The following is a 10955-nucleotide window of genomic DNA, read 5'->3' as shown; positions in this document are numbered from 1 at the left end:
TCCCTCGAGCCTGCGAATTTTCCAGGCAAATATTTGGCCTGCGAACCTGCCGAAAAGTTTTCCCTGTGACAAGAGCACACATCAAGGAGCTGCGCCGTGTGCCGGCAGATATCAAACAACGTGACTTGCCAACGCTTCTCGAGTCCTTGTTGGTTTTTCAAGCGCTTAAATTGATTACGAAATCTTTCAGGGCTCTGTCCTCATAATTATACCCTCACCGAAGGATGATTAACATCCTCGTGTTGGATTAAAGATGGGTTTTATTATACCTAACTATAAAGTAAGTCTTAACTAACAAAGCTAGTTAATTTACTTAACTTAATATTACTTTATAATTAAACCATTAATATGCAATTATAGTGGTACTACAGAATTATTTAGTTTTTATTTAAGCATAAAATGATTTTTCAAATGATTTAAAATTGAAAACTGTTACAAAAGCCTAAAGCCATTTGAAATTTATCATCCGATTTTTGGGAGTTTATTGCAGACTTGCACAACAAGCAAAACGGAATCATCAGAGTATTCGAAAGCTTTTGACAATCTAAAATCTTTTTTCCGCTTTGCGTATCGAAAATCGGAAATTTAATCCGTTTACTTGGCAATTTGGGCGGATGTTTATTGTGGATTCTTTGGTTTGCGGCTCAATCATTTTAATGGCAAACTCGTGTTAGGCCTAGGCCTTGTTGGAAATTCATTTCATAGATACACCCACTCGAACACTCATTCATACCCGGACACGTGGTGAATCCTTTGCGGATTTCGGTTCGCACAACAATTACCATAAATCGACAATTTCTGTTTGATTGTTTCGCTGCCGCCTTTGCTGTTTTTACTTTAAAGTGCATGAGGGACTTAAGAGACAGTAATATTCCAAATAATGTGTAATATTTAAGTGTTATATCAAATGATAAAATATATATTAGTTCAATTTTACCAAAGTTGCCTTGTCTATAAAATATTTAAAGCTGTTAACATTAAAATATTCTGTTAAAATGGTTTTAATATGAAGGCGTGAAACATGCTGCACATTTTTGCAATATTACTCTTTGTAATCCTTTTCAAAACTGCTGAATCAAAACCCATTTCCAAAATGAGTGTTATTTATCATCTATTGGCGATGCCATCAAACTTACGACCGATTCGCAGCACAAAAGAATGGAGCGCATAAAATATGCTTATGCACAGATATTCGAGTACGTATACGCAATGTGGACGTGCATAAAAGCGTGAAACTTTTGCGCGCCAAACTTTAAATGAGGAAGGCAAACGAGTACAGCCAAAGACAGCCAAGTGCTGCATGCGACATCCAAAGTTCGTGGAGGCGGAAAATCCATTTATCATATGGCTGCTGTCTGTATGTGGGTGCTTTTTTCCCCTTTTTGTACGACTGCAAAAGTAACGAAAGACACTTGATGTGCGATATTTACATGACAAAAACTAGCGGCAGGTGAGAGAAATAAATGATGACTCCAAAGTTGGCATTTCGATGGCATCGAGTGCCGGGAATGGCGGCATATTCAAATTACGTGCGATTCGAGTATCTATGAATATGCCGGAGGTATAGATATGTTTTGCCAGTAAACATGTATGTTTTCGCTCTGTTTGCCCTGAAAGCCGCTGAGGATAATGATGATTTCGGATGACGATGCCGTGATCATTTGTGCTCTTTACGTGCTCATGTGTGCGTGAAAATAAGCCAAGATACGAGGACAATGACAAGGATTTACCGGGTGAAAGGGACCCCCGGGACAACACGCATGTATGAATATTTATGCCGGCGCCTGTTCTTTGTTTCTGGCCATCAGGTCATGAGGTCTAAGACGAGGCAGCCAATTGAATGATTTGCGGCAAGTTGGGCAGTAAATTAACCCACTTAAGTGACGTCCTCGAGTGGCTAGAAAGAATAACTTGGGCTTTATCTGCAATCAGCAATGTAATATTATTTTTCTTCAAGTGAACATCAATAAATAAATGCAAGCAACTGACAGAGGTCTAAACAACATTTGCTTGTTTACAAAATGCGTAACGTAAATGTAAGTAAATATCAAGCAAAAGCTGTTTTAATAGTTGACTAATAATTATAATTTTGTTAAAGTACGAATCAATATGAAATGCACTTTAAAAGCACCATATCCACACACACATTTAAAACAGCTTGTAGAAAATGTTAGGAGTCGTGGAAAGGCAACCCTTAACTTGTTTTTTTTAAGGAAATGTTTTAAAAATCAATTTTGAACGGTAAATTCATTATGAACAGTAAAGAATATTATTAACTAATATTGATAGTACAAAAATATATAAATGTTACAGAAATACCTCCCAACAGATATTGCAACAAGTTATCCATTTTAATTTTAGTAACATTTATAAAACATGTAGCTGTCATTATTAAAAATCCATTTTCCCACCTGGCATTTCCAGTCACACACATAAATCACCACAAAGTGCAGCTGTCATGGCGACCATGTCAGACCTCTTAACGCATTCAACTCCTGTCGCCTGTCCTGTTCTGATCTGGTTTTGGTTATGGTTTCGGTCAGAAACCATGTCAAACTGGCCAAAGTTCCGCCGCAAGCAGCACCAACATCCATCGAGAACATGCAACAAATTCCGCAATAAAATCGCAAAAATCATTTAAATAAATTCGCATACATTCGCGCGCCAAACGCCTGTCACTGCGGCGCCCCGAACAAACAGACGCAGATTGTCCTCCATTTTCCCATGATGTGTATGTTGCCATCATGTCACCAAATATTGAAATCGAATGCCAAACGATTCGGTTTCTGGTGACGGTCGATGCCCATGTGTTTGCTTCGATTTGGACACTTTGCTTAAAAAAAATAAAATTGTTTGGCAAAAAACATAGAATTAGATGGAAAATAAAAATAAACTCCGAACCCATTATGTTAATTCAGCTAAAAGTAAATTAAATTTAAATTATACTAGTCTTAGCTTCTGTACTGAATTTTTTTTCAAAATGAACAGTTTGTTCTCTCTAATAATAATTGAAATTGTAATTGAATTCTTGTATAGTTAAATATGATCTGATCTACTACTCGTTATGTTTTGATAAGAAAATGTAATTGATTCATTTAATGTTTAGGATTGAAACAGAAATAGCTTTCTGAACTCGTCCGAAATTCGTACGTACAAAAAAAAACCCCGATAGGTTAATAAACTCATTAATTATAAAAGTAATTATTTCAAAACATATTTTCGATTTGACCTGAGCCAGACAAGGACAATTTAAATTACCAAAATCAACAAAAAAGCTTAAGTCATTTAAACCATGATAAGAAATCTTTAAATATTATACGCACATTCGAATATACAAGTATACTAAATAAATTCTTGACTGACTCTCAGCGAAATCAAGATAGGTTCTCAAAGCTTTCCCTCACTGATTGCATTACAAAAGAACAATTGAGATTTTGAGAGAAGCGATTGCTTACTAACAAACACAAATGTTGATGCTATTGCTCTCAGCTAATGTTAACCCAGAATCTATTAGAATATACCTTTCGGAATTAAACAAAAAAGTTTTTTATTACAATAAGAAGGATAATTCATTTAATAAATACTCAAACATTTTACACGCTATTTTTTAGCGGCCTGCCAGACTGTTGGGACACCAAAAAATAGAAGAGAAGTCTTAAAGACAGGCATACTAAAAAATGATTTAAAAGCGCAGTAGTCGTTCAGCCTCCAGCCAGATCGCATCACTTGGAGGTGTCAATCAAAACAAATACATTATAATGCATCGCGAATGTCTTATCCGTGTCGTCACCTGTCTGCTGCTGGGTCTCCCCAGCTCCCAGGGTCAGAGCATTGCAGGTGAAAATGCCACCTCGAATCTGCCAGAGGTGCGGGGCGATAAGTTCCTCTACTTCGGGTTCGGGAGCAACATGCTGGCCAAGAGGATCCACATCCAGAACCCCACGGCGGTAAGAGTGGGGCCCGCCCTGCTTTCCGACTATCGGTTGGACTTCGCCTTCATCTCGGATCGGTGGGGAGGAGCCGTGGGCACCATTGTCCCCACCCAGGGAGAAAGTGCGTGGGGAACCCTCTGGGAGATAGACCTCGCCAACCTGCCGGATATAGACAAGTAAGTATTAAACGGAATATTGGGTTTTGAAAAGAAATGTAATTAAAATCTTTAGGATTAGTATACAAATCTTTATGAAATGTATCTGACTTTTATACTTATTTTAGCTTTTGCACTAGAGTGATATTCTGGTGACCTAGTGAATATACCTAAGCTGCTCTTCTATGATCCAGCTTTAAAAAATCCTTATATGTTATCCTTCGACTTCATATTTTTTTGAAAATAAATTAAGATTAAATAATATATAAAGTTGAACATTTCTTAAGTGACTCGCAGATCATAAGTAATTAAAGCTTACATTTGCTTTCCCTTTTCCAGCCAAGAAGGCGTCCATCTGGGCATCTATGAACCCCGCACCGTGTACGTGAAACTCCGAGGTGGCTCTGAGCTAACTCCTGCCCGAGCCTATCTGCTGACCAAACAGCCGGAGAGCAATCTCTACGAGCTGTCTAGGGACTCCGTTCCTGCATCCCGTCAGCCCTCGAAAACATATCTGCAATGCCTCGTTAAGGGCGCTATCGAGAGCTCCATTCCTGAGGACTACGTGCGGCGGTTAAGGGGCATCAAGCACAATGGCCACGTGAAAAGAGCATTGGAGGAGAAACTGGAACTCCAGAATGTCTCACTCTAAATTCAACACTAAATCCAAAAGTTAACCAATTGATCCAAAATAAAGTAAATATATAAAAAAACTCATTGATTCTGTTGTCAAACAAAGCATACACGAAAAACATACATACATTAAAACCCTATAGTCGGTTTTCTAAATGTTGCCTCGTTAGTTGTTAGCAACTCTGTGGTTTTTCCCTGTATTTTCGCCCAGCAAGGTAAGAGGATAAGCCGTTGATTGTATTTCAATTTTGGATATGCTTTTCCACTTCAGGCGAAGGCGGTTAAATATATTATTATTTGATATCCTACGGAGTACTATTCTTATGGCCCATTTGCCATATGCTCATGATGGCCCTGCTCCTATTCTCTTTCTGCACTCTCATCACAATCGGTTTTCGGAATTCTTATTTTAGTGTTCCAAGTCAATTTGTACTTGGTAACATTACATTGGGTCCTGTTTTGCGGAGTCAAATTTTCAATTTATCTAAAATAAAATAGGATAAATAAAATGATTTTTTATATAAAAATTGGATAAAAACAGGGGGAGAAGGTCGCAACAATTTTAAAAAGATAAATTGAAAATTTGACTCCGCAAAACAGGACCCAATCATAGGCAATTTGAAATAGTTAAGGGCACCTAATTAATCAATGGATAATATAATCCATTCTCGTTCTTCTCTGTTCCTACACTTTTATCAAGCTCAACTATGCAATATTTTTGAAACAAGGCGCCAAGTGTTCTTCCTCTTCATAAACATGAGTCATAATTTTCCTGAGCTGATATGACGTAAGATACAGTTTTGGATTGAGTCTTGGCTTAACGTTAGTGCCTTACCCAGCCGTTATTGAGTTTCAAACCCTTCAAAGAAGAAGATAGTCAAGCTTTTTATTAGCTTTATCTCTTTTGCTACTACTAAAAACTCATAAAATGTATCATTCTAATCAGTTGCCTTCCATCCGTCCGTCCGAAACGTCTAAATAATATTTTTGTTTAGTTTAAGTTGACGCGTTATTATCACTTGGAAATTCAAAAGGTAAAGCTGAACTACATTAATTTATTTAATTCGAAAAATTAGTGAAAGGCACAATCACAATGACGGCGTTTATTAAAACATATTTATTATGGTGAACAGCTGATTTGATTTACGATGAAAAGCTTTTAAGCAGCTGGGCTCTTTAATTTGAGCTTTTGATCGTAGCCAAGACTTCAACCATAGTAGCAACTGCTTTCCTAAGCAGTTCACAGTTTGATGTATATTGAATTATAAACGGCTTCCGGTGCTTACAAAACTGGATTGAGTAGAACATCTTATAATTATTTATTAATATTATTATTTATTTTAAATGGTTTGGCCTCTTGCTCACCGATCATTCCTCGTTTTATTCAGTTTCAGATCCACCTTCCACCTAAACATGGCCAGTAAGTTCTTTTATTTCGGTTTCGGTAGTAATATGCTGGCAAGTCGGATTCACATACAAAACCCCACTGCCAAAAGAATTGGAGCCGGCAAACTAGAGGTATGAAAATATGAATTTACATTAAGACCATCCGAATTTGGTTCACATTATTAAAATTGGGAGGGAAGTGGAATCATAAAAAAAGCAAAAGTGCTCTTTATTAAAGCTACTCATAGTCTGATCCTATAATAATTATAATAATTAACCTCTGCTTAATAAGATACAAAAACTTCAAAAGAAAATACTTGAATTAATATATAAATTACTTAATTCTTAGAACTTCCGGCTGGACTTTCACACAGCATCGAAAACCTGGCTGGGGGCTCCGGCTACAATCGTACCCACTCAAGGATCCCATGTCTACGGCTCCATTTGGGAAATTGATATGTGCAACCTCAAGGATTTAGATGAGTAAGTTTCTCCAAGTGTTGCCTAAGAATGTCTAAAGCAATTTAATTTTCTCAGTCAGGAAGGTGTGTTCGATGGTATATACATTCCAATTAGCGTTCCCGTTCACTCGTTGACCACCGATTGCAATATCACCTGTCGTGCCTATCACCTGACAAATCAGCCCCAATCAGAACTCCATGCCGATGGTGCCCAGGAAAACATTCCCCTCGATCGTCAGCCCTCGAAAACATATCTTAAGGTCCTGGTAAAGGGAGCCAAGGAAACAGGGATTCCGGAGGAGTATATCAAGTGGCTGAGGGGCATTAGGCATAATGACATACAGGCGCCGACTATGGAGGCAAAACTTGAATTGGACCAAGTGCAGCTGAGTTGATTCCATGGATGTTCTATATAAATTTGCTAAGATAGCATTAAAGTACAAATTAAACATTTTGTATATCTGTGTTTGAATGTAAAATTTTACGACAGCAAAATAAATATATTTTCAATAAAGGTTCTTAAAAATATGTCCCTTATGGTCCCTTAGTATGGAATTATGTGTGAATTATGTGTATGAAAATATATACTTAAATTTTGAACTAAATAATTTGGAAAGTATGTCTGTTGCTTGTTAGGCTTCCTTTTCTCCCAACTTAAGGGCTGAACTCTTTACCAACACTTCGATTATGGCTCTCCTGGAAAATGCTTCTGTCGCAAAACTGAATTTAATTAATTTGAATCACTTATTTATGATGATTACCAATTTCCCGTCTGCACCCCATTCAGACAATGGCCGAAAATGTTTCCTGGTGGAAGGGAAACAAACTTTTGAGTTTTTCCCATCGACTGGCTCTCGCCTAAAGTGCAATTAAAGTGCAATTTAGTGTGCACTCCAAGGAGGAGGACGCGCTGCTGATGATGATGCTCCACGGGCTAACGAAGCTCATCCAGCTGGGCGATCCTGCCCCGTCTTATTAATTTAAATTTGGAGTTTTCGGCAACGGGTGAAGGCGGTATTGGGGCACTCCTTTCAGAGACTTCTGAGGCTCTTTGGCTGCTGCGCATTTGCATATTGTTCGGGGAGAAGCTTTTGGCCACTTGGAGTGCAAAGTGTGTTTGCCAAAGTAATAATAAACATAATTTCCTGTTTCACGAAACTTTTCTTCTATATCTCACACCAAGAAAAAAATATTTTAGCTAATTATTTAATTAGGTTCCAGTGCTTATGAAAAATTAAGTAATTTATAAATAAAGAACTAACATTTTGGACAAAATATAATGTACAATTTGGAAAAAAACCAAAAGAATCCCGAAATAATATATTTTTTTAAATACTGCAAAGGCTAGATGGAACTAGAAATGCATACAAATAAATTAAAATCCGATTAAACAACACTGAAATATTTTTTATTTTTATAAAATATGTTTTTTCTAGGATACATAAAAATAAATCCCGAGGCTGGTTTTTCCGAGTGCATATATATTTCCCAGTTAGCAGCTAATTCCAGGAGCTCCAGCTGCAAACTGACCCTCTGGCCAAAGTTGTTGTGTAGGTGGCAAATAAAAGTCTGCCCTTCGACTTTAACAAAGTAAAAACTTCGCTCCGAGCTCTTGTTGCGGTTTGTTCACTTTGTGCAGTTGTAAATTAAATTTGCAAACGGTCGGTAGTTTATAATCGTTTGGGAATTGAAATGCAGTCGAGTCGATTTTGGCCAAAGTCGGCAAAACTTCTGCTTCGTTGTCGGCTTCTTGGTCAAAGTTTTGGCCCAACATTTTTATTACATTTGTGGCGCCCCCGTCGAGATGGCTGCTCCTGTTTTGAGCTTGGGTTTGTGTGCAATGTGCACTGGAACTCCACTCGTCCTCAACTCGGTCATTAATTATTTAAAATGCACGGCGCCATAACCATTTAGATGGCCCTCGTTCGCTGTAACATGTGCCAATGGCAATGGCAACACCGACTCCAGGCCACAAAGTAAGCGCCAACACCCAACGCACTAGGGCCCTTGTAATCATAAAAGTTTACGATTTTAAAAAGCAAGGACAGCGAATGGATGCTTTTGAACACCGAATAGGCTGCATACTATTTTAATATTCAACAATATGCAATGGTTTTTTGAATATAAGTGTAATTACTCTGCTTACTTACGAAGAAGGTATGTACTTTCGAAAATATAGCAAGTAAAAATACTCGTTACTTATAATTTCTTCGATTAAATTAAATTTAAATATTTTTTGTATTTTTTAAAATAATATGTTACTTATAACATCTAACATTAGGCATTGTTAGGTAATTAAATATTAAAAAAAACTATTTGTGGGATATATATTGACTTTATATCCGACCTCTTTTTGTTGGAGAAGTGTTTTAGCTGAACTCAAGGTAATGTTGGCATAGAGTTCACTCAAGGATATTTAAAAAATATACAATTTATCCAAAATAAAAACACTTTTTTTTATGATTAAAAAAAAACTACTCTTAAATCGAGAATTCAATTATATATTAACATTTTGAATTTTATAAATTTCTTAATGATTCTAAGTTAAATAAGTATTTTATTATAATTTTAAAAAATATTCTGCAGATTAGTCAAGATTAACACGACTTTATAACCCTAAGACTCCCCCGACTTAGTGCAACCCGAAATCGGAATGACAAGTGACGAACAGATGCAGAGTAGAGGCCATTGAGGCCACAGGACGAAAGGACGATGAGGTTGGCTAGGAAGGCCTCAGCTGCTTGTGCCGCACTTTGCGGGAATGAGAATTTAATTAAAATCAAGCACTCGATCCAAAACCCTTCCCTATTTTCCCCATGGCCACACCTTCAGCCGCAGCTCAGCTCGTCGTTTAGTTTCAATCAAAGTAGCGACAAACAAACACTCAAAAAAAGGACAAAAATTTTACGCAAATTGACAACAGAAGCGACGACACCGAAAACAGGCGAGGGAAATGGAACTCAGGGTGTGGGACACAAATGCCATGTCAATAAAAATAAAAACTGTTTCACAGCGTCCCATCTTGTCAGTTGGTCGTAATTGAAACTCATTAGCGTGCATTTTAGTGGCAGTTCTGGAGCTGCGAAAGCCTTTCCAGTTGCCAACCCTTTTTCGGGGCTTTTCCCGGCTGTATGGCGCTTTCGCCCCACCCCTCGTTGGGCGGTTGGCACCACTCTCAGTGGATCCGGTGGTGGTTATATGTGGTGCGTGCGGTTTATGTGGTAAGTGTGTCATCATTATGACTGCCAGGGGTTTTTGCTCCTTTTTTGTTGGATACTTTGGCATGGGAGTGTGTTCGATATGGCTACCAGGCTTTTTTTTAGCTGAGGGAAAGCTAAGTGATTTTTTTCAACAGTGGATAATAATATGTCTCGGTTGTAACGAACTATAGGATTTTGTTTTCAGAGTCTATTCTAAATATATTTCGAAAGTAATGGGTATTACAAAGAGTTCAATAACTTATGCTTGCAGCCTTTTTATTTGTATTAAAAGCTTTTAAAATTGTTTCGATTTGAGCATGTCATTATTTTATAACATAAGCTGTGTCATTAAATGACATAGCAACACAAAAATAAAGTAAGTCGCAAATAGTTGACAGTAACAACTTACAGAACGGCTCAACCTGAAAATCTCTCCTCAAAATGTATTGTCCAAGACTTTTAGTTTATATTTTATTAATAATAAACTTATTATTACACTTGGAAAAAGTTTGAATTCGTTCTTTCGTGTTAAGGCCATATATATCGTTATTTCAGAACACTACAACTCCTTTACACAAACTGACCACAAATCATCATTAATTGGCTTGTCAGTGGCACAAAGGGTTAAAAATCGCACAAAACCGCATCGAACCGCGACCAAAACTTTACTACTTTGACGTGAAAACTAAAAGGAACCCACACACTTCCCAAATAAGTCATCCCATCATGAATCCCAAATATATTTTAATTGAAGAACTTGGCTAGTCCCTGTAATTATGCTTCACACACGAGGCGTCAAAGGCCCCACGGGACATGCAGGGGTTAAAAGAAACTATGGAAATGGAAAACCTTTCAGCGGACCCAAGGTAAATTCAATTTGCCCGCCTAAGAAAATCAGCAAGGAAGGGGATCTGAACTTGATGGCACATTTGCATACAGTTTTCAAGAGTTCAAAGTGTTTGAAAGTTTCTGATGCTGGAAAACTATTAATTACCAAAGTAGAAACACTTTCGATTAGCGACCTCCTCCTAGGAAAATTAAAACGAAAGTGCTGAACGAAGGGCTAAAACCCCCAGGGATCCCTGTTAAATATTAAAATGCTTGAATTCAAAAGAAAACTCTTTACTTTCAAGAAACAAAAATTTGTTGGCACTGAAACCAAGAACAATCTTTTTACTTCGCTTTTAA

The 10955-nt window shown here is 37.4% G+C and overlaps 2 protein-coding genes across 4 annotated transcripts; both read left to right on the top strand.

Annotated features, from left to right (window-relative positions):
* The first annotated feature begins 3641 nt into the window (after positions 1 to 3641).
* LOC119555017 (gamma-glutamylcyclotransferase) lies at positions 3642 to 4804 on the top strand. The gene is made up of 2 exons (XM_037866160.1): positions 3642 to 4108; positions 4427 to 4804. Exons 1-2 carry the CDS (start codon positions 3759 to 3761, stop codon positions 4737 to 4739), a joined length of 663 nt encoding a protein of 220 aa, XP_037722088.1. The 5' UTR covers positions 3642 to 3758; the 3' UTR covers positions 4740 to 4804.
* Position 4805: 1 nt separating this feature from the next.
* Positions 4806 to 7025, top strand: LOC119555018 (gamma-glutamylcyclotransferase). Of its 3 annotated transcripts, none has more exons than XM_037866162.1 (4): positions 4806 to 4935; positions 6109 to 6238; positions 6456 to 6589; positions 6644 to 7025. In XM_037866162.1, exons 2-4 carry the CDS (start codon positions 6134 to 6136, stop codon positions 6960 to 6962), a joined length of 558 nt encoding a protein of 185 aa, XP_037722090.1. In that variant the 5' UTR covers positions 4806 to 4935; positions 6109 to 6133; the 3' UTR covers positions 6963 to 7025. The 3 variants fall into 3 exon arrangements, with proteins under 3 accessions (XP_037722090.1, XP_037722089.1, XP_037722091.1); XM_037866161.1 differs by lacking the exon at positions 4806 to 4935 and adding an exon at positions 5630 to 5754; XM_037866163.1 differs by lacking the exon at positions 4806 to 4935 and adding an exon at positions 5630 to 5754 and having other exon boundaries at positions 6648 to 6848.
* Positions 7026 to 10955: the final 3930 nt, after the last annotated feature.

This window comes from Drosophila subpulchrella, chromosome 3L (assembly GCF_014743375.2).
Source record: "Drosophila subpulchrella strain 33 F10 #4 breed RU33 chromosome 3L, RU_Dsub_v1.1 Primary Assembly, whole genome shotgun sequence".
NCBI classification, from domain to species: Eukaryota; Metazoa; Arthropoda; class Insecta; order Diptera; family Drosophilidae; genus Drosophila; species Drosophila subpulchrella.
The sequence above is the reverse complement of the archived record's forward strand: the minus strand, read 5'-3'. Positions and strand labels throughout refer to the sequence as shown.